This window comes from Candoia aspera, chromosome 2, assembly GCF_035149785.1.
Source record: "Candoia aspera isolate rCanAsp1 chromosome 2, rCanAsp1.hap2, whole genome shotgun sequence".
NCBI classification, from domain to species: Eukaryota; Metazoa; Chordata; class Lepidosauria; order Squamata; family Boidae; genus Candoia; species Candoia aspera.
This window is the reverse complement of record NC_086154.1, coordinates 186,051,400-186,077,812: the sequence shown is the minus strand read 5'-3', so window position 1 is coordinate 186,077,812 and position 26,413 is coordinate 186,051,400. Positions and strand designations below refer to the sequence as shown.

General features: G+C 39.3%; 1 protein-coding gene across 1 annotated transcript in view; it reads left to right on the top strand.

Annotated features, from left to right (window-relative positions):
* ADAMTSL1 (ADAMTS like 1) overlaps positions 1-26,413 on the top strand; it is a 588,401-nt gene that overhangs the window by 511,328 nt on the left and 50,660 nt on the right. The window contains exons 17-18 of the mRNA XM_063295031.1: positions 20,792-21,002; positions 21,994-22,173. Of these exons, the coding sequence (XP_063151101.1) occupies positions 20,792-21,002; positions 21,994-22,173 (391 nt within the window). The remainder of the gene's footprint in view (positions 1-20,791; positions 21,003-21,993; positions 22,174-26,413) is intronic.

Genomic DNA, 26,413 nt, shown 5'->3' with positions numbered 1-26,413 from the left:
TTCAGAGAGGGGTATCCTGTATGCAGAAGTGAACTGACTATATGGCCTTTTGAAAAGAGGGATCTCCATGATAGATCTGAGATTCTACAATAAGAACATGTAGTATCAACATCGTTTAGCAACACTCAAATGTACAGGGATGGTTTGCTTCTATCTTGTGTTTGTATGTGTGAGAGACTGGGTGTGGGTATGGGTCTAGATGGTGGAAGAAAGAGAAGCAAGTAAGGAATAAAAGCCAGATGGGTGCAAATAAAGGAAATTCCAGTCATGTTGTGTAGCTTTCTTCTTAAGATACTTTCAAAGCTAAGCATTTATTCTTGTGCAAATAACTGAATGGTAGCTCAACAGATACACACTAGGGAGGGAAAGTCCCAAACTTCCAGAGAATGGGGGAAAAAAGCTTCTTCTGAACATGACTCTTTCTCAAACTTTATGATACCTCTTAGAACAGGGAGCAGGGTCTGTTACAGCAACCTAATGGTTCCAGAGCCTAATGGTTCTGCTCAGTTTCAGAACTCCAACAAGGTTAATGCCTCAGCAGTAAACACTGGATCTGTTCCATTGTAGGCTAATCTGTATTAGGGCATCTTTGACTGCTTCTCTTCTGTAAATCTGTTTTTGACCCTACTTGATGCATTTTGGTGTGTTCACTTTTTTTCTTTCTTTCTGGTAAATAAAAAAAAACACTCCTATATAGTGTGGCAAAAATGTAATAACAATGCTATTTTTAATAGTACGATTAGTGCAACAGTTAGCCAACATGTATAAAATGCTGCACAAGATTTGGGGGAGTGGGCACTATTAAAGAAGAGACTGAGATCAATTCTAGTGCTTCTTTACAAGCTTTTCTATTTTATTCCAGAATAACATCTTCCAATTTGTTGAGAAAATATAAACATAGATCCCAAAATATTCACATATCTTTAGGTGGGGTATCTGGACTAGTCTGTTTTATGTCTCATCCTCGAGAGGTTTGATAAATGAATAAATATGTCTCATTCAGGCAGTGTTGGTCTGCATCTAAAATTTTGGTTGGCTACCGATACACTTCCTTTCAGGAGCAGTTCAAAAGAGCCTTTCCATCTCTTTTTGCTCTTTCTGCTTAATGCAGAAGAAAAATAAAATATACAATCTTGTCAGTGGGAATATTATAATCAATTTAAGAACATATTAAATTAAATCTCCTGTATCAAAATATTCTAGGAGTCAAATCTTGAGATATAAAATAAATATATGCACCTGGGAATGTCATACTCCTTTTTAATTAAAATACTGTTATTCCTTGCCTCAAAATCATCAAGGTCAAAATGCTTAGGGGTCATATTACTTAAAGAAAAAAAAAGTAACAGAAAAGGAAGTTTAGACTGGGAAAGTTACATAAAAGAAATGATGCTTAATTAATTATCTTATCCAAATCCCTGTAAAGTGTTCTCCTTTCTTCATATGTTTGATGTGATTTAGATGGCTAAATGGGGGGTGGGAATAAAAACAGAAAAGGTCAAGCCATTGCTGACAAAAATCATCTGCTAAAATCACCTGCAAACAAAAATCTCCTTTTCGTCTGCCAGTCATTTACTACCAAAAGTTATTTTCTTGAAAACAAAAATTGTTCTGAGGCTCCCTCCTGCCACATTCTCATTCTCAAACAGTGACAGACAAAACTGAAATGAATGGTAACATATTGGAATATGAAAGCAGCGTAAGGAACAGCTGGTAACCTTCTCCTTAGACTGGAAGGAAAAAACTGCTGGGTCTTTAAATGCCCCAGTTGCATTTCCTTTCTCCTGTCCTTGTTGCCGGTCTGTGGAGGTTGAAAATAATGATGTGTAATATGGGACAAATACTGTTTTGTTAGCCTTGAAGTCTGTTTTTTTCCCCTTTCAAATCTGAACATTGGGTACCAATTCCTTCCTAAGCAGCAAAGAATGCCTTTTAAAAAAATAAACTGCATTTTCTATTTATTACATTTGAATTGCTGCAAATAGTGTAGGAAAGCAAATGGGTGGTTTTTTTTAATACTTCTGCAAGCAGTCGCATGAGGAACATTAGGCTGAGAGGTGATACATGCCCAAGTTCACCATTTTAACAGAATTTGAATTTATGGTGGCCTTATGGCCCATATTTAAAAGAATGTCAGATGATCCTTTGTTTGTTGTTTGTTTGTTTAAAAATGTTTTTCTACCTCTTCAACTTACATCAACAGGGCAGCTTATGCAATATCATTTTAAAAATCCTAGTAAAAATATACACAACAACAAAAAGGCAGCAGTTATATAAAATGGTCAGTTTTTAAATGCCTGAGCAAACAAATCAGCATTTGACCTGATGTTAGAAAGAATGGTGCACACTAAAGTCAAACCACCCAGAGTCCCTCCTTTGGGGGAGATGGGCGGTAGCAAAATTTGAGAAATAAATAAATAAAAATTCTGTGAGAAGGTTTTAGCCTAGAAGGTGCACCACTGAGCAGTAGGTGCTCCAGCCCAGCAAACCACCTTTAGAGCTGATCAAGGTCTGTTTTGTGAATTTGTGAGCCTCCGCAAATCACCCACAACCACAGCACCCACAGCAGCTCTCAAAATTTCAAATCTGGCTACCTGCCAAAGACGCCCCTTTTCTGTTTTAATGAGTTTGGAATCCAAACCAACTGTGAACAGTAGAAACAGTAAGAAGCAAAACAGTAGATTTTGAATTAGCCCCTCAGCAGTTAACAACTGGCTAGAATACTGAACACATACGCAGATCACCTGGACTGTTGTTGTTTCTAAATCCGTGCTTCTGCGTATGAGGTAACGTGTACTTTTATACTTAGCTTTCTCTTTCGTCCTCACTTTTTTGTTGATCCACTTTTTGGTGTTTTGTTTTGTTGTGGCCAGACACTTTGAACGCAGGCCTTCCCAATTTACTCAGTACATATTGTTGCCTCTCATTCTTTCCCGTAGTATTGGTTTCTCATCTCCAACTTCGTAAATCAGACATAGTTATGTTCATATCACAATTCCTGGCCTTTCCCTCTAAACACATCTGCAATCCAACTTATTACTGTTGTTGCTCTATAATCTGGTTCAACTTTTTGCAGCTTTATCATCCATGCAAAAATTAATTTGCTTTCTTAGTATTAATCACTGGACCATAACTAAGCTCTGTGTGTGTACCTATAATATATCAGAAAGGAACTTCAATTTACTTCCACCAGTGGAGTCACCTTTGCCTTCCAACAAAATAGTGTATAGTGAGAAGTTTAGGAGTACTGTCCTACTATAGCCTAAAAAGAAATTAGAGGATTAGTAAGAAGCCTTCGTCCATGAAAACATCTTATCAGTCAGTGCAAGCTGAACCACTATGGCCAGTTTAATTTCAAAAGTTTTCTGCAAGGAAGTAATTGAACTTACTGCTCTTCACCAAGAGCATGAAGATTCTTTCTGAGAGAATACAACCTATGCTTGTCTATGTTTCAAAATGTATGTAATACCCTGCTTGATCCCAAACAAAGAGCAATTGCAGAAATAATTCAATAATTCATGGGCTGAAGACATTAATCTGCACTGATGTCCCACTCCTATGTGGGACTACTTTATGCCAACTTCTCATATCCAGCTGTGTGAACAACATAACCTTTTCTATCTCAGCTACCATCAGTATCTAAAGGACAAGTGTATTTGGAAGGGAATTCAACACTGGCTGAGCTGTGAGCAGATACGGTTTCTGGAGGTAGAATATATGCAATGTTCTTCCATCTATATCTCTGAAAATATCCATTGCAATTAATGAATTCAAGCATACTTTCAAATTCTCTACTTACCAGCCACTATAGTTTGGACTGAATTTTAAAGAAACTACCAACAGACTGTTACAACCGCATGGCATCACTGTAGCACATAAACCAACTAAAACTCTTCAAAATGTATTAAGTAACCCAAAAGACCCAATAGCCCAAGAAGAAAAAATAGGAGTTATTTACAACATACAGTGCAAAGACTGTAACAGCCACTATGTAGGACAAACAGGCAGAAGACTAGCAGAGCGCATCCACGAACACCAACTAGCAGTCAGAAGACACGATGAGAACTCCTTAATCTCCCAACACATGGACAGACTCAACCATAGTTTCAACTGGGAAACTGTGAGCATCCTAAACCAAGCCAAATCCAAAAATGCCAGAGAATTCCTGGAAGCCTGGCACTCAGACAAAGCATTCATCAACAGACACAAAGAGATAAACAATTTTTACATACCATTCAAAAGAGACAATAGAAAAGCCAAAAGACCAGAACACCTCTTCGCCAGCAATCAACACCCAGATATGCAAAGATTTAACACCAGGATTAACACCAGATGAACAATCAAACAGCACAATACTGTATACCCTAATCAAGGAACTATTAACTCAGTCAATCAACCAAGCAGCAAACAACAGCCCAATCAAGGAACTCCCAAGAAGAGAACAATACTTCCACCAACACAAGCTGGACAAACCACGGTATATAAACAGAGAGCAAGGCCCACTTCCTCTTCGCACTGAAGATGTTGCCTAGTCTGGCAACGAAACATCTGCAAGAAAACAACAAGGCTCAAAAAGCAGCAAGAACTCCACAGTTGAACCCTGAGCAACGAATATTCACTTCAAATGGATGGTCTTTCCTGTCCCAGTCCTCTGCTTCTATATGTCTGATGAGAACCTAATATTTTCAAATATTTAGAAGCCTGTCTCTCATTCATATATATATATATACAGAGAGAGAACTTCTACCTCTTGTTCTTTGTTTCTTTTTAAATACATGCTCAGTTTTCCTGAGTATAAATTTACACTCTTGGCGGAAGGAATTTGTTCTTTTGAATACAGAAAAAAATATTCTTCTGCCAGGGCCACAGAAATGAAGGAGACACTTCTGCAACCCAAGCCAATAATAAAATCAGTTTTAAAATCTGGGTGTATCTTGAAAGAGTGATTGTCTTTTATTCGTTTCATTTTGGTTTCAGTATTCTGCAAGCTATCATAAAGTATCTTACAACCAAATAATCTTATTTTGCATACTGACTGCTGTATGTTAAAATGATTATTCTTTCCATGCTAAATGCAGAAAACAAGACAAAAGTAGGTCACTTTGTAGGAGATCCTGAAGATCTTAACACGTTTATGCTAGCACATTAGCAATGCTTTGTTCATCTTTTTCGTTTGGTTGAGTAGATTAGTGACAAGATCTAAATTCAACATGTGGATGCCATTATTCCCCAGGATTTAGGAGATATAGTGTAGTTCTGGCATAGCCTCTAAAGCTGCCTTCTTACAGTCAGCAATGGATGTGTGATATTTTTTCCCACACACCATGCTATTCATGAGGTTGTTATCACAATTTTATTCTTTATATACCCTGAGTGTAGTGTCACATGGGAAGAGATGTATGTTCCTAGTGCAAGGAAAGCAACTGCATCTCTGTGCAAGGGGCATAATTAAGTGCACCCTTTACTGAAAAAGAAAACACAATTCTTGATTTCTTTTTTCCATGTTTCCAAGTAGCATGTAAAGCCACCTGCTTAAATTAACATGGCTAAATGATAACCCACACTATGACTGTGGTACAAAGGCCACAGAGTAGTTCATTATCAAGCTTTTTAAAAAAAAACCTAGCTTAATAGACGTCTTGCTGACTTTAATCTTACGTACTTCTTAGGGTGATTTTGGTGGGTTCTAATGAAGGTTTTATCCCTGTATGAATTTTGCTTAATGCTGCCTCCTTTTATACCATCTATTAAATGGAATATACCTGATTTAGAACAATGGTCCTTTCCCTAGATAATACCAGCTTTATGATGAGGGTGTATTCTTTGTGACTATGGGATGATCCATTGTGCAGCAAAGTACAGGCCGCTGTCCAAAGACTGCCATGGGTCTTGAATATACAAGCATTGTCCATTTCGTTCCTAAGTCAACGTGTAACTTCAGGGTTCTGTCTACAAAAGAAAATGGAAAGTGAAAACAGAGAAACAAGGGTGGTAACCTTGTACCTGTACACCCTATACCTCTTGTATACCTTCTACATTATTTATTTATTTTATATCCTGCCTTTATTTTATTTTTTTTATAAATAACTCAAGGCGGGGAACATACCTAATACTCCTTCCTCCTCCTATTTTCCCCACAACAACAACCCTGTGAGGTGAGTTGGGCTGAGCGAGAGTGACTGGCCCAAGGTCACCCAGCCGGCTTTCGAGCCTAAGGCGGGACTAGAACTCCCAGTCTCCTGGTTTCTAGCCTGTTGCCTTAACCACTAGGCCAAACTGGCTCTCATTAAAAACAGAAACATATGCTAAAATAGCATATCATATTAACATACCTTCTCCTATTTACCTTCTCATTAGATGAAGCATTGTGCTATTGCCCCAGACCAATTCCCAATTATCCTGAGAGAACAAATTCAAGTTTTACAGGAAAAAGGAAAGCTTCTAAGAGAGTCTTAGCCAACCTAGTGCCCTCCCCAGAACTCCTGGACTACTGACTCCATTATCTTCAGACTCTGCTGCTTGTCATATTTTTAAAGACATTTTTATTTTTGTGAATTATCTGTGTACCTGGAAATGAATGAAGATATAACTTGGCACAATTTCCTTGGAGTCTTATATTTCCTTGGTTCTTTGATTTCTTTGATTTCCAAGTCTTATGAACATGGAATTTCTTGCATTTTAGAAACTTATTTATTTATTTATTATCCCACCTTTATTATTTTTACAAATAACTCAAGGCGGGAAACATACCCAATATTCCTTCTTCCTCCTATTTTCCCCACAACAACAACCCTGTGAGGTGAATTGTGCTGAGAGAGGGTGACTGGCCCAAAGTCACCCAGCCAGCTTTCATGCCTAAGGTGGGACTAGAACTCACAGTCTCCTGGGTTCTAGCCTGTTGCCTTATATCTTAACATAGATTGCAACCTCCCTGGGTGTGAAGCAGTGGGAAACTCTTGGCCCAAATAAATTAAATTAAGAAGTTACCTTGCAAAAGATAATAGAGCAAAACAGAGTAAAAGCTACATAGCTGAGAATCGAGACCTTCAAAAGTTGTTACCAAATTAAATTTTTTAATGTGATAGGGAAAAAAATGAAATTTATGATTGGAGAGTAACCTTATCAATTATACTTAATTTTAATTAAATGGAAATGGCATCAAATAATTTTAATTTTATTCTCACTCTATCCCCTGTTTTGAGGGTGGCCCTTGCATTCTATAGCCCTCTACTTGCATCTCTGGGTATAAGTACAGTAGCCAGCAGTGAATGAAGTCACAGGAGGAAAGAGTGTTTTATGATTTAGTCATTCTTTTTTGCTTGTCAAAAAGCTACAAAGAACTTTTTCCTTATCTCTGCATATAAGACTAATACAGAGAGTGTGCTGCATTTACACAGTGGCTGTCTCTCTCTATATATATAAAGGTCTGTATTTCCAGTTTGTCATCAACTGGAAGATCTCTCTGTAGCCAAGGAAACAGACAAGATTCTATATTCCTGTATGTCCACATTTAACTCTTTTTGCATAACTATGGCCAAGTGTGGGGGCAGGATCCTGTATGAAGTAGATACAGGTGTTTCCCTTTTTCAGTCCCAGGATAAACCCCTACTTTTCTTGAAGAAGCTTCTGTTTGAAGTCTGAGAATGACAGATAGGTTTATGGCCTTTGAGTATAAAAATACATTTCCTGTGCTGCAAAAAGATATGTATTTATGCTGAGCCTTTTCTGGGGACGCATTGGCCTAGCTCATGAATGATTACCATGATCTGACCCAGGGCTTAGGACAGAGCAGTCCAGGACATAAATAATTAAGTTATATTTCAAAACCACTTAAGCTGTGGTTGGATTTTATGACACCCTGTTGAAACCCTACTTGCCTGTTACATTGGGAGCCACTTAGTCATTATCTGTCACTGGAGAGAAATATTAAAGTATGGGAGTATGGAAAACAAATAGGAAGAACTAGAAGTCTTCATGTAGAAAGATAAATATGATTTTGTAGACATTGCAGAAACCTGGGGAGTGTAGTTGGCAGAGGGAATGGCCTTGAGGAACAGAAGGAAGAACCACTACCAAGACAGTGGTCAGATAAAAGAAATCTGAGTCCGGGGCAGATTTACTGGGACATGTTACAGTTCTAACATGAGAAAACATCTCAGACAAGACTCTCCATAGTTCTCATGAAGATAAATGGAGGGAGGGGGAAGCACACTGTGACTTGCAAGATTCTGTTACAATAACCAACTATAACTATAAAGTAGTATAGGCCTGCATGACTTTGGTTTCCTAGTCTGGCCTGCCTTGAAGGGCTGGCAGGGTAGGACAACACTTATGAATAGAATACAAGGACTGAAGGGTGTAACTTATTCAAAAGGAATAGGCCAGACAAAAGCAGGGGAGAAGTAGAGTGGTATGTGCATCTGCAGATCCAGGAATTTGAACGTGAGGGTACAGTTGAGAATGTTTGGGTAAGAAGCAGAACCAAAAAAGGTATTATTGCAGGGCAATGCCAGGCAACACTTCTGATCATGCCTCCCTGGACCAAATTACAGAACTTTCAGGTAGGTGAAATGTATTAATGAGGAACTTCAACTACCTGGAGATCTATTGGATAAACCAGCAAAGAATGCAAGGTCCCTCAAATTCCTCAGTGCTGGCCGTTCCTTTTTCCAGGTGGTTAAAGAATAAACAAAGGGTCAGCTTTCCTAGATTTGATTAGGAAGAGATGGAATGAGGAGTTGAGTTGATCACTGGTTAATGCTGAGTGGGATCCAATGGAACCTGCAGCTGCTGGAGAGATTTTGCTCATCTTATCAAAATCCCATTTTGCTTCTTTGAGGTATTTGAAATTCACCAGATACCTTTCCTGAGCATGAATCTCTATGTTGTTTATTCGTTTAGTCGCTTCCGACTCTTCGTGACTTCATGGACCAGCCCACGCCAGAGCTTCCTGTCGGTCGTCAACACCCCCAGCTCCCCCAGGGACGGGTCCGTCACCTCTAGAATATCATCCATCCATCTTGCCCTTGGTCGGCCCCTCTTCCTTTTGCCTTCCACTCTCCCTAGCATCAGCATCTTCTCCAGGGTGTCCTGTCTTCTCATTATGTGGCCAAAGTATTTCAGTTTTGCCTTTAATATCATTCCCTCAAGTGAGCAGTCTGGCTTTATTTCCTGAAGGATGGACTGGTTGGATCTTCTTGCAGTCCAAGGCACTCTCAGAATTTTCCTCCAACACCACAGTTCAAAAGCATCGATCTTCCTTCGCTCAGCCTTCCTTATGGTCCAGCTCTCGCAGCCATATGTTACTACAGGGAACACCATTGCTTTAACTATGCGGGCCTTTGTTGTCAGTGTGATGTCTCTGCTCTTAACTATTTTATTGAGATTTGTCATTGCTCTTCTTCCAAGGATTAAGCGTCTTCTGATTTCCTGACTGCAGTCAGCATCTGCAGTAATCTTTGCACCTAGGAATACAAAGTCTTTCACTGCTTCTACATTTTCTCCCTCTATTTGCCAGTTATCAATCAAGCTGGTTGCCATAATCTTGGTTTTTTTGAGGTTTAGCTGCAAACCAGCTTTTGCACTTTCTTCTTTCACCTTCATCATAAGGCTCCTCAGTTCCTCTTCACTTTCAGCCATCAAAGTGGTATCATCTGCATATCTGAGATTGTTAATATTTCTTCCAGCGATTTTAACTCCAGCCTTGGATTCCTCAAGGCCAGCTTGTCGCATGATGTGTTCTGCATACAAGTTGAATAGGTAGGGTGAGAGTATACAGCCCTGCCGTACTCCTTTCCCAATCTTAAACCAGTCTGTTGTTCCGTGGTCTGTTCTTACTGTTGCTACTTGGTCGTTATACAGATTCTTCAGGAGGCATACAAGATGTCTTGGTATCCCCATACCACTAAGAACTTGCCACAATTTGTTATGGTCCACACAGTCAAAGGCTTTAGAATAGTCAATAAAACAGAAATAGATGTTTTTCTGAAACTCCCTGGCTTTTTCCATTATCCAGCGGATATTGGCAATTTGGTCTCTAGTTCCTCTGCCTTTTCTAAACCCAGCTTGTACATCTGGCAATTCTCGCTCCATGAACTGCTGAAGTCTACCTTGCAGGATCTTGAGCATTACCTTACTGGCATGTGAAATGAGTGCCACTGTTCGATAGTTTGAACATTCTTTAGTGTTCCCCTTTTTTGGTATGGGGATATAAGTTGATTTTTTCCAGTCTGATGGCCATTCTTGTGTTTTCCAAATTTGCTGGCATATAGCATGCATTACCTTGACAGCATCATCTTGCAAGATTTTGAACAGTTCAGCTGGGATGCCGTCATCTCCTGTTGCCTTGTTATTAGCAATGCTTCTTAAGGCCCACTCAACCTCACTCTTCAGGATGTCTGGCTCTAGCTCACCGACCACACCGTCAAAGCTATCCCCGATATTGTTATCCTTCCTATACAGGTCTTCTGTATATTCTTGCCACCTTTTCTTGATCTCTTCTTCTTCTGTTAGGTCCTTGCCATCTTTGTTTTTGATCATACCCATTTTTGCCTGGAATTTACCTCCAATGTTTCTAATTTTCTGGAAGAGGTCTCTTGTCCTTCCTATTCTATTGTCTTCTTCCACTTCCGCGCATTGCTTGTTTAAAAATAATTCCTTATCTCTTCTGGCTAACCTCTGGAATTTTGCATTTAATTGGGCATATCTCCCCCTATCACTGTTGCCTTTTGCTTTCCTTCTTTCTTGGGCTACTTCTAGTGTCTCAGCAGACAGCCATTTTGCCTTCTTGGTTTTCTCTTTCTTTCGGATGTATTTTGTTGCCACCTCCTGAACAATGCTGCCAACTTCTGTCCAGAGTTCTTCCGGGACCCTATCTACTAAGTCCAGTCCCTTAAATCTATTCTTCACCTCCACTGCATATTCCTTAGGAATATTAGTGAGCTCATATCTAGCTGATCTGTGGGTCTTCCCTAATCTCTTTAGTCTGATCCTAAATTGTGCAAGAAGAAGTTCGTGATCTGAACTACAGTCAGCTCCAGGCCTTGTTTTTACCGACTGTACAGATGTCTGCCACCTTTGGCTGCAAAGGATGTAATCAATCTGATTTCGGTGTTGTCCATCTGGTGAAGTCCATGTATAAAGTCGTCTCTTAGGTTGTTGGAAGAGAGTGTTTGTTATGCAGAGTGAATTGTCTTGGCAAAATTCTATCAGCCTGTGTCCTGCTTCATTTTGTTCTCCCAGGCCATACTTACCTGTAATTCGAGGTGTCATTTGACTGCCCACCTTAGCATTCCAGTCTCCTGTGATAAAAATAACATCTCTTTTAGGCGTGTTGTCCAGTAGGTGCTGCAGATCCTCATAGAACTGCTCTACTTCAGCTTCTTTAGCATTTGTGGTTGGGGCGTATATTTGGATCACTGTGATGTTAGATGGCTTGCCCTGAATTCGAATTGAGATCATTCTGTCGTTTTTTGGGTTGTATCCAAGCACTGCTTTAGCCACTTTACTATTAATTATGAAGGCTACTCCATTTCTTCTGTGGTCCTCTTGTCCGCAGTAGTAGATCTGGTGGTCATTTGATGTGAAGTGGCCCATTCCAGTCCATTTCAGTTCACTGACGCCCAGAATGTCTATCTTTAATCTTGACATCTCACCAATAACCACATCCAATTTGCCCTGGCTCATAGATATTACATTCCAGGTTCCGATGGTGTGTTGATCCTTAGAACATCGGATTCGCCGTTCACCACCAGCACCGTCGGCCGCTAGCCGTCCTTTCGGCTTTGAGCTAGCTGCGTCATCACGTCTGGGGCTAGTTGAGCTCATCCTCTGTTCCTCCCCAGTAGCATTTTGACCATCTTCCGACCTGGGGGTCTCATCTTCCGATGGTATACCGACATATCTCTGGTTGTACTGATCCATTTAGTTTTCACGGCAAGAATACTGAGGTGGGTTGCCATTACCTTCCCCAGGGATCGCATTTAGTCTGACCTCTCTGTCATGACCTTCCCGTCTTGGGTGGCCCTTCACGGTTTAGCTCATGGCATCACTGAGGTGCTCAAGCTCCAGCACCACGACAAGGTAACGATCCTTTGCTGAAGATGAATCTCTATAACTCAACTTAAATTGTATTGATCATAGTTTACTGAATAAACAAGACTTGGCTGGACTCTTACAACATGGTAAGCCATTTACTTGTCACAAAGGCTAAGCTCATACAACATTAGTCAAAAACAAACCATGTTACTGCTTTGTGTAATGTTGGCAAACTCAGACCATGTGTGCTTCATTTCAATCGAATTAGCTAACATCAGTGCCACCAATGTGCCAGATCTGAGGATTTTCTGACTCTGTGTGTAGGTTTCTAAATTTAATAGAAGGCAACTCTGAGTAATAAAGTCTATGGATTGTGGTATCCCATAATGAAAAGTAGCACTCTTTTAAAAACATCTACCCCAGAGTGTTTCTTACACACTATCAAGAGAAATGTTCAGGATAACCATTTCCATCATATAAGAGAGGAGAGTCCCTTTTTGGTACTTTTTATGTTTTATAAAATTTGATATTTATTAATCACAGAAAGGTGGAGCAGGAATCAGATAACTATAACACTCATTTGTGAAAACCAGGGCTCCATTCTGAAACTTGAGCACCATGGCTGGCAACCTTTACCAAGAAAAGACACTTGCCAAAAAGCAACATCTGTATCATTGCTTTCCAAACTGCTGAGCATTCCCTTGTCTAAAATTCTCCTCTGGAAGGGTCTTTCCTTATTCTTTGGTCTCTCTAGAAAGAATAAATTGCTGTTTTTTGTCTCAAGTGCAGCAGATTAAGAGCTGCTGACGACAGCACATTCTGTTCCTTGCCAAAATTATTTCCTTGGAGCCTCGTATACACTATTATTCTGTGTATATTCGTGGCTGTGCAGTTTCCAAAATAATCTCTGAAAGTTCATTTTCCCATCAGCCAATCAGGATCTTATGTACTTCCAGGTATACTCTTCATATTTTATAGGCTAACCTAGCTGGTTTGCCTGCCTGCCTGCCTGCCTGCCTGCCTGCTTGCCTGCTTGCCTTTTTTTTTTCTGTGTCCCTTCTTCTTCTTCTTCTTCCCCCTTGTCTTCTCTTCAGTTATTTATGACCTGGCTTTGTGCCTTTTGAATTTGCAAGGAGCTGTAAAATCCCAATTGATAATAATCAATCTGCTGCTGTTCATCTCATAACTTCCTTTTTAAACTTCTGATCTGTGTGCAGCTTAATGAATCAGAATGCCATTCATTCATCTTTTCATAGAAATGTGGGAAGCAGCTGCTTTTGAGAAAAAGAATACACATCATTCACTATTATTGTATTTGTATCTGAACTGTTATAAGCTGGTAATGCTGAAAAATCAGATTTACAAAACTGTAATTCCCAAACCTGCCAGATCAGTACCAAGTTCAAAGGAAATAAAGTGCTTACAATCCAAGATATTTTGAGTTATAACAAGAAATTAACACTTATATAGGTTTTTGTTTGACACATGAAAGGAATAAAAGTATGTTATAACTTAACCCTCACAATATTTTTATGAATTATTGGTGATCAGTTTTTTAATTTGTTATACAGAGAGGTTGTCTTAATTTTTTTTTCTTTTTGACTATCTTGGAAAGACCAGCTACAGTGAGCATATCATCTATGGTTGTCTGGTTGTTTGAACAGAAAAAGTGTTTAAAGTACCTTTGGAATCTTTATATATACACACACACTGTATATATAATTTTTATTAAAGTTTTTTTTAAAAGGAAGATAAAAACATAATACAAACTAATATAAAGAAAAAGAAAGAGAAAGCTAAAAGTGCAGGAAAGGGGGGAAAAAGTAAAAGAAAATTAGAAAAGAGAAAAAAGACAAAAAGAAGTAGTTTCCAATCTTCTTTACAGCAGTTATAAGTACAATTATAAATTTACCTCTTACTCTGTGGTTACAACACAACACTCTTCTTTCTATAATCTATCCTGCCTAATCGTCAAAACCATAAATCATAAGCTCATATTTTTCTGTTTCACACAAAAAGTCCATAAGGGGTTTCCAGTCACCAATAAATGTAGATATTGCCTTTTCTCTGATCAAAGAAGTCAATTTAGCCATCTCAGAAAGTTCCATCATCTTCACTAACCATTCCTCCATTGTGGGTAATGCTGAATCTTTCCATCTTTGTGCATACAATAATCTCACTGCAGTTATCATATACAAAAACAAAGTTCCATGACTTTTTTCCAACTGTGTGTCCATCAATCCCAAAAGAAAAACCTCTGGTCTCAATTGTATATTAAACTTTAAAATCCTCTGAATCAGCATATGTATTTGAATCCAGAATTTTCTAGCTTTTTTACATGTCCATCAACTATGATAAAATGTCCTTTCTTGTTGTTCACATTTCCAGCATAAATTTGAAGTGCCTTTATACATTCTAGATAATTTCTCTGGTGACATAGACCATCGGTACATCATTTTATAAAAATTTTCTTTATGATTATAATATAGTGTAAATTTAAATCCTTTCAGCCACATATTTTCCCACTGTTCCATTTGTATCTTATAACCAAAAATTTTAGCCCACTTTATCATACCTTCTTTCACTTGTTCTTCTGTTCCAAATTTCAGTAAAAGTTTATACATTTTAGCAATAACAAGTTCATCATTTGTACACAATTCTGTTTCAAACTTAGTCTTACAATGTTCAAAACCATAAATTATTTTGTCTACTGTAAATATTTCTAATAATTGTATATAAGAGAACTATTGACAACTATATCCCTCTGCCACCAGACTCACTCTGCCCCCAAACTCACTATCAACATATTTAAGTATGTGAAGGAAAAGGAATTACAAAAAGTATCAAGTTTGTAAAAAAACAAAAAAAAACTCCATTATTTATAAAGCAGATATTGAAATCAACTTGGAAATCCATATTGGGATTATCAACCATTTCAATTCAAAAATATCTTAATCATCCAGTTTCCATGAAAATATTAATTATATATAGCAGAATATAAAGACTGAATATGAAAATGTCTAGTTCAATATGGCCAAGGGAATTTTTAGATTTGAAGATAATTTCTTAAATAATACCTCACCCAATGAAGGAAATACTAGAAATAATTACAATATAGGAAGCAGATGTCATATATTTAAGGAAATTTGGTAGAGGAGCAGTTCTATTGAATGAATCATCCAAGACCTTGGGTATATTTAAATTAACTCTTTCAAACATGATTGCAATATCCAAAATACGCATGACGTTTTAGGTGGAAGAAGGTCTTCTAGAATTCATGCAATGTGTTTCTGTCTCCTTTTCTGTGAAGCAATGTGCTTCTCCCTCAGAATTTGTTGTGGAAAGCTAAAAAGGCATGAAAAGGAGGGCACTGAAGTTATATGCTGGGCAAGTCATCTAGCCAGGACCTCATATCTTCTGTACTCCTATGATGTGCAGATGCTACAGTGCACTTTGGCCAGTGTTTGGAATAACAACCAAGAAAGTAAACTAATAAGTTATAAATAACCATGTTGCTAGAAAAGACTATCAGTTAGCAACAGAGTCCATTTGAAGCATGGTCATTAAAAACAGTCCTGAGCTGGGTAAATCATAAGCTTCCTCTGTTCTTGGCCTTATCCTGTGAGATACCAGTTTTGGATGCAACTCCTCTTCCCCCTTCTCCCCCAAACATACATACATCCCGAGGTCATATTCAGTTAAATGTATAAGCAAAAATGTATTTAATGAAATAATTCTTACATTAAAAATAAAGGCTGTCTTTCAGTATTCTGCTGGATTGGGCTTCAATTAAAGAACTAAATCTCTTTCTTAAAGTGTGGCATCTTTGTAGATATCTGCAGAAAGCAAACAAAAAAAGGCAATTTATTGTAAACCACCCAGAGTCACTCTCTGAGTGAGATGGGTGGTGACTAAATTTGATATATCAATAAATAAATATAAATAAATTACTAATTATAGACTTTTAATATTTTACCACCTTTTAGCAGAATGTGACACCTGGATTTTTCAGAACAGGTTATTTTTCTTCTAGTGGTTATTATGGACATTACAGTTATTCATATGTCATAGCCTCTCTCCTGCCACATATCACTTATATCATCATCCCATGTCATAATTATTAAAGTCTGTGGTGCATATGGACTTCGTGCTGAAGCATTATGCACAAAACCGTTTACCTTCATTTTTTGGCATGTACAAATCCCCCATTTTTAACCTGAAATCTCAAAGGGAAATGTATTTACACCAGGTTGTTTGAAATTATTTTATTTATTCATTTGATTTATATTCCACCTTCTGTACAGGAGCTCAAGGCAGTATATATGTATAATTCTCCCTCCTCCTATTTTTTCCCACAGCACCAACTTTGTGAGGTAGGTTGAACTGAGAGAAGTGACTGGCCCAAGGTCTCCAAGTGAGCTTCCATGACTGAGGGTAGTCTGGAACCTGGGTCTCCCCATTCCTACTGTAGCCACTACACCACAGTGGCTCTTTGTGTGTTCCAAAGCAATTAAAAGGCAATCAATCCAGGTGGTTTCAGCAAGAATTGGAACTGTCTGTCTGCTTTTCTTGCTTTGTCTCATGTATCTAATCTCTTTGAGTTCTGCTCTCTGCCCTCTCAGAATGCAGTGGATAGGTCCATGCTCCCACAGAAGGCTCAGAGTCAATGACGCTGACCTGCTGAGGATGTAATTGTTGCTTGATTCTCATTGCATATCTTATTCCAGCTTTTGTTGCTGGTTATTGATAGCAATGCCTATGCAGAATATTCTGACACAGGCCAGTGAAAATGAACTTATTTCTTGCAGAAATATCATAGGATAAATATTGTAGAAAGTTTGGGCCTGCTGGCAAAAGCAAAGTTCTCTGCCTGATGTAATTATCACTGTTAATGTAGCAAAAGAGGAAAATTATTAAATACTTGATGGAGAAGTCATAACTATATTTAATTTGAATTAAATTTAAATGAAAAGCAAATCATAGCTTCTGTCCCATTTTCTGGAGGGTAGCCTACTGCATCCCATTCAAAACCGAATACAGCCATCAGGCAAGAATAAGTTGTGCATTTCTGTGTTGGTCCAGGAATTTGAACAAAACTTCCTGTTCCAGCAGCTGAAATCTATTTAGATAGCTGCTTGCGCTTAAAAGATGACATTACATTCCAGCAGTTATGTGACAGAGAATGCACTTCTTTAATGACCCAAATGACATTCCACCATGATGAGCAGAGGAGCATGGGGGACCACTACAAATTTATTTTGGAGGAAAAAAACAATACATTCGTAGACTTCAAGGTATTGAGTTATTAGCCAACAAGTAAGCATGGACTGGCCAAGAGATCCAATGACAATAAAAGGCACAATGTTCATTAACTCATTAAATCAGGTATACCACTATATCCAAATATCTGTTCTCTTTCTTGTTGTTTTTGTATGATCCTGAGGATCAGCAGTGGAATTTCAGAAGAGCTTTGCCATTCAGAGAGATCAAAAAATCACGCCAGCAACTTCAACAAATATAAACTGTATTTACAAAATAGAGAGTAAAAGCATTTTTACAGTTCTGCCTCTCTCCACACAGGGAGATAAACGGTTGAAGCAGGACACAGAAGCAGGAGCAGGAAGCCAGAGAGCAAGCACAAAAGGTTCACCTTTATCTAGGCTACTGACAATTAGTTACCACAGTAACTATTAGCATATCAATTTGAAAGACAAAGGATCGACTTCTTGACCTGGCCACACACAGACTTTTTGGCTCCAGCAAGAAAAAACTACACCCATCAGAACTTTTTGTTTCTTGATTCCTGAGCTATAAAAAAATGAAATAACAACATTCTCACTTTGCTCATTCTCATTCAGCTTAATTTTTTTAAAACCCTACATTTTGAAAATAAAGGGGTATATAGGATTAGGCACCTTGAAATTTGATAAATTAGTTAAATAACTAGAAAAGAAATCAGTTATAGGATATGTTCTTTCCAGTGGCATGTTAGACTGCCTATCTGAAGCCTGGGCATTGTAATAATGAATTGCTGGAAATAACTAGAAATCCTTTGGTTTTGGAAGAATAAAATATGGGAGGTGACAGAATAAGCATTGCCTCAAAATAAGCTTCTAAAGAAGAAGGAAAGAGTTGTTGCTTTTTTGTAAACTCCCAAGCATGCAAAACATCTTTATCTAAGATAAGCCAATCACAGATACGTCACTATGTGTTCTGACTGCCAACTTTATGGAAATGTTTAAAGTTCATTCACCAAGGTAATATGCTGTGAATTAGCTTAACATTACCACTGTGGCCTCAGAAAAATAGAGCAGCAAACTCATTTAACTTAAGCCACAATCATTAAATTTCTTATTAAATTATTCTTATTAAATTTCTTAATTAAGTACATTAAGAGAGCAATCACAAAGAGAAAAGTTGGGGAGAGAAGCTTCATAAACCACCACTTCTGGATCTTCCAACATGTGTCTTGTCTCTTTACTTAAGGTTGCACCATTAACACAGGTCTGGAGCCAGACACATGTAACTATAAAAGAAATCACTATAAAACAAAAAGGGCTTTCTTTTATAGGATGCGTATTGTGTACTTGATTTCCCTCCCCTGCTTGAATAAAACATCATTTGTTGCCTTTAACACAGTGCCAACTGAATTAGTCAAAATGGATCTTAAATTTGATCTAAAAGTACGATAGAAATGCAAAGCATTCAAATGGAAAATACTATGTGTTGTCTCTAATGAAATAGCTTTTTCCTCTGAATTACTTTGTGTTTGAATTATAACTCCCAAGATTTTCTGCTAACATTTCTGATATAGTTGGTAGCTAACAGGTTAAAAAAGAGTTCTAGAAATCAATGCTTGAGCTAATGTGGATTGGGCACGTATACCACTTTTGTATTGGGATATTATATTATAGTTTTGCTGTTGTTGTTTTCTCATCAATTCAGTGTTGACCACATTGACATAGTTTCTCCAGGATGATCTGTCCTCAGTCTGGCTTTTTAGGTCTCTCAGTGGTACATTCATTGCTGTTGTAATCAAGTCCATCCATCTTGCTGCTGGTTATCCTTCTTCTTCCTTCCATTTTTCCCAGCATTATGGAATTCTCCATAGCTAGGTCTTTGCATAGGATATCCAGACTATGGTAGTTTGAGCCTGGTCATTTGTGCCTCAAGTGAGAACTCTAGGTAGATTTACTGTATTTGATGATCCATACTTGTTTTCTTGTCTATGCCTGGTATTCTCAAGAGTCTTTTCCAATACCAAGATTCAAAAGTTTCACTGTTCTTTTTGTCATGCTTTTGCAGAGACCAACTTTTGCATCCATTGAGTGTCACAGGGTCAGGATCAACCTGATGTTGTGGGGCATGGTGTTCTAGAGGACATAGTCAATCCTAATAGGCAGAGGTTATCCACAGTTTCAGTTTTTCCATTGTTAATTCTAAGGTTGGTTATTGTACCTGTTGTCATTAGTTTGGTCTTCTTTACATAGTCCCATTTTCAGTGTGCTCCTTGATTTTCATTATTAGAGTTTGCAGATTGTTTGCATTTTCAGCTATCAGAATAGTATCATCAGCATACTCCAGGTTATTGTTGTTTCTTCCTTCAGTTTTAAAACCACACCCTTCTTCTTCCAAACCAGCTTCTCTCAATATATGTACAGTATTCTGGTGCCCATCCAGTGCGTTCTGAGTTGGCTTGCTTCTGGTCCATTGATTAAACAATGTTCTCTAGCAGGACCCAGGAAGTGGGTCTTCTCTGTCTCAGCACCTGCCTTTTGGAACAGCATCCTCCCGGAGATACATACAGCCCCCACCTTTCCCTCCTTCAAGCACTTGGCTTTTTCCTCAGGCCTTAGGTTAAGGTCTTTGGGCAGCCTCTTTAAGTTGAGAGCATTTGGAACAGAGTTATGTTTTGGCCTCAGATGAATGTTGTCTTTTTTTATATGTTTCTTTTTTATTTTGTGAAGTCACCCAGAGTTGTTTTAAAGTTCACTGGTCTAGAAGAGAATGAGAGAGAGAGAGAGAGAGAGAGAGCGCATGCGAATATAGCCTTGACTCTCCATTGCTGACCTGGAATCAGTCTGTGTCACAATGCTCCATCCAGCTTGTGGTTTCCGGTCCTGTACATAGACTTCTCATGAGGACAGTGAAATGTTCTGAGATTTCCACTTTCCTAAGGATATTCCACAGCTTGACATAGCCTTTCTATAAAAAGTTAAAAAGTTAGTGCAGATTCCAGGGGTACACATTAAGACTGTACAGAACCTTGACAGCAGGCTACCCATCTATCACTGAGGTCACCACTTGGTAACAAGGAATAAAGAGGGATGGATTCAGATGGTGATCACCTGGGTACAATGGGTTATTGTGCTTTTAAATCCATTTAACTATTTATTAAATTTAGCCTGCCCTTCTGCTTACCTAAGCATTCAAGGTGTTTCCAAATAATAAAACAAAAGTGCAAAATATGAAACTCAACAGTAAAATTAAGTGTGTTTGAAATCCTTATCAGTAGACAGATGAATGTATTTTAAATTCTGGATCCAGAATAAATTACCTGAACGTGATTCCCAGTGAAATCCACAGGACTTACTACTGGATTATATATGTGGAGGATACAACTTTAGTCTGGATCCAGCCTAGTGTTTTTAGTTTGGGTTGGGGGGAGGCACAGTGCAAAACCAAAAATATTTTTGCATGATTATGGAACATGTTTTGTTTCACTTCAGAACCTTTTTCTTGGCTTTCCCTCCAGGTGGGAGGTGGGAAAGTGGAGCTCTTGCAGTCTCACCTGCGGTGTAGGATTGCAAATCCGTGAGGTCTTCTGCTCTCACCTCCTCTCAAGAGAGACTAATGAGACAGTGACCTTGGAGGACAAACTATGTCACAAACCCAAGCCCATTGTGGTACAAGCCTGCAACCGTTTTGACTGTCCTCCGTCTTGGTACCTTCAAGAATGGCAACAGGTAAATTCCAGTTCCCAAGGGAAAAACCTACCTGTATCTGCAATTAATGGCTGGAAGAAGGAGGGATACTAATCTTAGAATCATAAATTCCATTTTTATCACATTTATACTTAGATTTGTTGCCCACTGCCCTCAGGCAAACCCTATTTGGTTTTCTTTGCTGATTGGGAAGAACCTCATCCAGCAAATTCCTATTTTATATCTACTTTTATCTACTGATTATTTTACCTAGAAACGTAAGTGGTATTCTACTTAGAGGTCTTCGAATTCTTATAAAGAAAGATGATCTAAGAGTTCTAAAGTTTTAATGTTCTGGCAGGAGAATTTTTGACAGTGGGGTCCACAAGATCTTTCTGCTTTCAACAGAATGAGGAAAGCAGCATTGCACTACTGTACAAGCTCCACCCCTTTGGGGAATGCGTGCTGTCATGACAAACAGAAAAAGGACGGACACTGCAATGCTATTTTTGTCACACACACAAACACTACAGATGCCACTGGCTCCTGGTAACTATTCACAGGTTTAAAGGTTTGGGTGTTCAATAAAATCTGTACAAATTCTTTTGTTTTAATTAGAAACATTTTTTAATTAGAATGTCAACCTTGTTTTCAGCCATTCTGTTACCTCCTTCTCTTTGCCTTCTTTTCAAAAGAAAGTGGGCATAGCATCTCTGTAACAGAAAGTGGCCCCAAAGTGTTTGTATTACTACCCCTTTTTCAGCCTTTGTTTTATTGCTGAAGGGAAGGGACTTTACAAAACCCATCTTTCTTTTCAGAACACATATTAAAAGCCAGTCCCAGAGCATTATTTAAAAGTCCCCCTTTGTTTCAATTCCCTAATTTTTTTTATTAGTGTTTCTATCCTAGGCCTGCTATCCCACACACAGTTTGAAGGCTCCCATTAACCTCTGTGAGATACCAACCAGTTTGTGGAAGCCGATTGCTGCTAATGTTCTCAAGCTCATAAGCAACTGCTGCAATTGTTCTCCAGTGTTCACAAACGTGTGGAGGTGGCATTGAGAGACGGGAAGTGCTCTGCAAGCAGCGCATGGCTGATGGAAGTTTTCTAGAACTTCCAGAAACCTTTTGTTCCACTTCGCGGCCAGCTTCCCAGCAAGCCTGCCAAAATAAGGAATGTTCCCCTGCATGGCTCCTCTCAGACTGGACACAGGTATGAACTAGCAGTAAAACAAAATCTAGATTTTCTGCATCCAGGAGCTCTTGTTTCCTTCTCTTTGCTCAACCTGAATTTTATTTATTGATACTATTAATTTTGTTAAGGTGGTATTTCTCACTAAAGTCTTGTAATTTGTAGATTAGATTTATACCAAATACAAAGAGAGTTGTGTATTTATAATTGGGAATTGATTTTTTTTTCTTATTATTAGATTTAGGCTCTTTTGGGCTGATCTGATTATCCCTGGTAATATTATTACTAGTAAGGCTATAGTGTGATGAATCTGTAGAATATGCCACATATGGAAACAGCTATTAGGTATCTCTCTGAGAGCCTTCCAGTTGATAAATAGCCAATTCAGACAACCTCCCTGAAACCACTGTAACCATAGGATGCACAGTTGAAGATTAAGCCATGAGGTATTTTGTTACTTTTTGAAATCAGTTCTGTATTGTAAAACTAGAGAAGACTAACAATAACAAAAGTAAAAAAAAGTTGCACAGATTGCAACAGTAGGCTTTTCATGCTGACCTAAACTTAGTAGACTTCACTGTTGTACTGCACTAAGGGAGAGCACAATCTAGAGTAGATTCAACACTTTCTGGTATGTTAAATTTCAGTGAATTGGTGAGTACGTGAAACATTTCTGTTATCAGTGATCTTTCAATTATGGAAGGCCCTGATAAACTTTCAAGGAACATTTGCTGTAGCATCATTTGAAAGCCATGATCAATGTAAGAGTATTAAGGCTGGAGAAGGGATCTGCCAATCTGACTGAACACTGCATTTTTTGTGCCTGAACTATAGAGCAAAATTAAAAACATATTTCAGAAGAATATTTACGTTCTCTATTATTCTGGTATGTTATTTCTGTGTAATCCACAAGCCTTTCTTATGTGAATGATATTCTGCAGATCTATGATCTTTAACTAAGTAGGGTTTTTTCTCCTTTCTCCTGTTCATTCCTATCCACTCTTCCTTCATCCAAGAAGCAAGCAATTAATTTGGTTGTTGAAAAACATTATATGCATGCCAGGACGGGTGTGCACAATACAAGAAGCTTAACGAATGGGTAATGATCTAGCCTGACAGCCCAGCCAAATAAATAGATTATCTAGGTAAACCAGCTGCTAGAACATGTACCCTTTCTGAGAGAAAATAGGCCTTTGTCTGTCCCTTGGGCAGTGTTCATTGAAATCTATGCCACTCACATTTATGCGTAACAAACTCTTTTCTTCCACACCTGGGAATATTTTATTTCTTATATTCCAACTCCTATGTTTATAATCCTCCTCCTCTAAATATTTATTTTATTTATTTAGATTTCTATGGCCACCCAACATGTGTGATCACAACTCAGTAAAACCAACCGAAAACCCAAAATGACAATTAAAACCGATAAAATCAACAAAAACAAAGCATACATACAATCAGGGCCCATCAACATACAGTCCACCTCCCAAAGACAGGCTTATCTATCCCGGCCTAATGCCCAGGAAAAAAACAAACTTTTAAAGCTTTCATAAAGACTAACAGAATTCAGGTCAACTGATTTTGGGGGGTGGAGAGAAGTCTTTCTAAAGGGCAGGTGCTGCAACTGAGAAGACGTGCCCCCTAAGTCCCATCAGGTGGCATTGCTTCAGGGAAGGGACTTGGAGCATGCCCATCCTGTTATAGCATGTGGGATAGGCAGAAATAATCAGACAGGTGGCCCAGCAAATAATCCAATCCTGTGCTATGTTGGGCTTTATAGGTCATAACCAGCACCTTGAATTGCACCTGGAAGCCTATTGGGAGTCAGTGCAATTCATGTGTTATATGGACATATAATTGTGCACCCATAACAACTTGCACTGCTGTATTATTTAAGGGCAGCCCCATATAGAATGCATTGCAGCAGTCCACCTGGGAGGTGACTAAGATGTAAAAGCTTTTTGATCCATCAGTTGGCACAGTTGGTGACCAAGCTGGAGTTCTGCAAAGGCCCTCCTAGCCACCACTGCCACCTCCTTGAGCAGGAGCTCTGAGTCTAGGAGAATCACCTAAATTTGCCCTGTTTCTGAGTAGAGGAGTGCAGTCCTTTCCAAAATCAACGTGGAAAATCTCCAGTTTCAGGATCAGATGGGCACCAAACCCATAGGCACTCAAGCTTTCTGAGGCTGAGTGAAAGCCTGTTCTTCCCCGTCTAAGCCCCCACATCCTCCAGATACTGGGATAGAAGCTTGGTAGTATCAAGATGGCCCAGGGTGGAGATGTACAACTGAGTATTGTCAGCATAGTGGTGATTTACTGTATCATAACAAACTGATAAATTACTTCTTCCAGCAGCTTCATGTACATTTAATCAAGAGCAGGGAGAGGGTAGAGCTATGAGGCAGTAGAGAGCTGTGGGGATTATCCTGAGGAAGCTAGGCAGAGACAGCAAGGGTTACATAAATGAAAGCTTACTTTTAAGTCCAGGCAACAGCAGAAGAAGCTCAGATTGACTCCTCCCTAATTCAATATAATATGAGGGGGAGGAGAGGGGAGAACTCAGGCATTCAAGATTCTGTTATTAGAAGCTGCAACTGGTCCACAATGCTACAGCACGCACAATTTTGGGTGCCCCATGGTTCACCTGAATAACACCACTGCTGCGTGAGCTGCACTGGCTTGCAGTTGCTTTCCAGGTGCAATTCAAGGTGCTGGTTACCACCTTTAAAGCCCTACATGGCACAGGACCAAGTTACTTGCAAGACTGCCCCTCCCTGAGAGTATCTGCCCATCCCACTAGGGTTGATAGGGTGGGCACACTTCAGGTCCAGTCCCTTGCCACTTGATGGGACCTTGGAGGCACACCTTCTCGGTGGCCACCCCAGCCCTTTGGAACAGCCTCCCACCTGAGATCTAAGGGATCCCTGCCCTTTTAGCCTTCTGGAGGGCCATGAAGATCTGACTTCTACCCCAGGGATTTGGGCTAGGATGGGGACTGAGCCATGAAGACGTTTGGTCTCATGCCTGAGGGGGAAGGGTACTTTTGTTTTTAACCCTGTTTTTATGTATTGTTTTGAGCAGCCTATATTCATTATATGAGACAGGTGGCTGTGTAAGTCCTGTAAATAAATAAAATAAATAAATAGCCTTTCCCAATAAAATGTAGTTCCAGATTTCCTGGCCTGGCCTACTCAAAGGGCTGACAGAGGCACTCTGCAAAGCAGGGGCCTAGGGATAGACTCTGTCCCACAGCCAACAACACTGAGTGGAACTAACCACTGTAACACCATGCTTCCTACTCCCAACCATCTGGGCCAGTCTATAAGAATAGCATTTTCAATGGAACTGAAACCTGCTGAGAGATCCAGGACAACCTAAGCCTGCCTTACGTCATTGATAAGTACAGCCGGTGCTGTCTCAGTACCTTGTCCCAGTTTGAACTCAGACCAAAGGGGCTCCAGACATTCCATTTCCTCCAGGGCCCTTTGGAGCTGCAGGCTGGCTACCTTCTCAACAAGATGAAAATTGTCCAGCTCTGCTGGATCCAACAATGGCTTCTTGAAGATGGGGTGGAACACCAGCTGTCTCACAGATGCATTTACCACTGCATGGATCCAATCACATGATCTCTTCTGGAGGCCTTAACCAACCAGAAGGAGCATGGTTCTGAAACAGATGGTCTCACTGACAGCCCTGAGGAGCTGTCCACTTTTTCAAGACTAACAGGCTCAAACTTGTCCTAGGTAACTAAGCCAATTTTCTTAGTCAATTCCATAAGACCTGCATAGCTGGAGTCCAACTTTGAGCAGATCTGAGCAACTTTATCCACCAAGTAGTGAGAGTAGTAGTCCCCACAGCATCCCCACAAGTGCTGCCCTCTTAATCAAGGAGGGACCCAGGAGGGTCACCCTGAACAACTGCCCAGCTGGCATTTGGCAGATGCAATATGAATGGAGAAATAATTACATTTTTCTGTGCTTACTGCCACAAGGAGGGCCTTAGGGAAGGGTCTTACTTGTGCTCACACAGAGTTCTCTTCATCTTCCTCCAGCACCACTCTAGGTGTCTCCTGGCAATTCATTACCTGAAGACCAGGGGGCCCATCAGAACCCACAAGTAGAGACACAGGTCATCGTTACCTTCTCATTCCAAGCAGTAACTGAGGCTCAAACTTCATCAGAGCCTCAGGATCATCACCAAGGTCCCTCTGGAACCTAATTAGATTGAACAGAGTAGGCCTTTCCTCTGTTCAGCAGAGAAC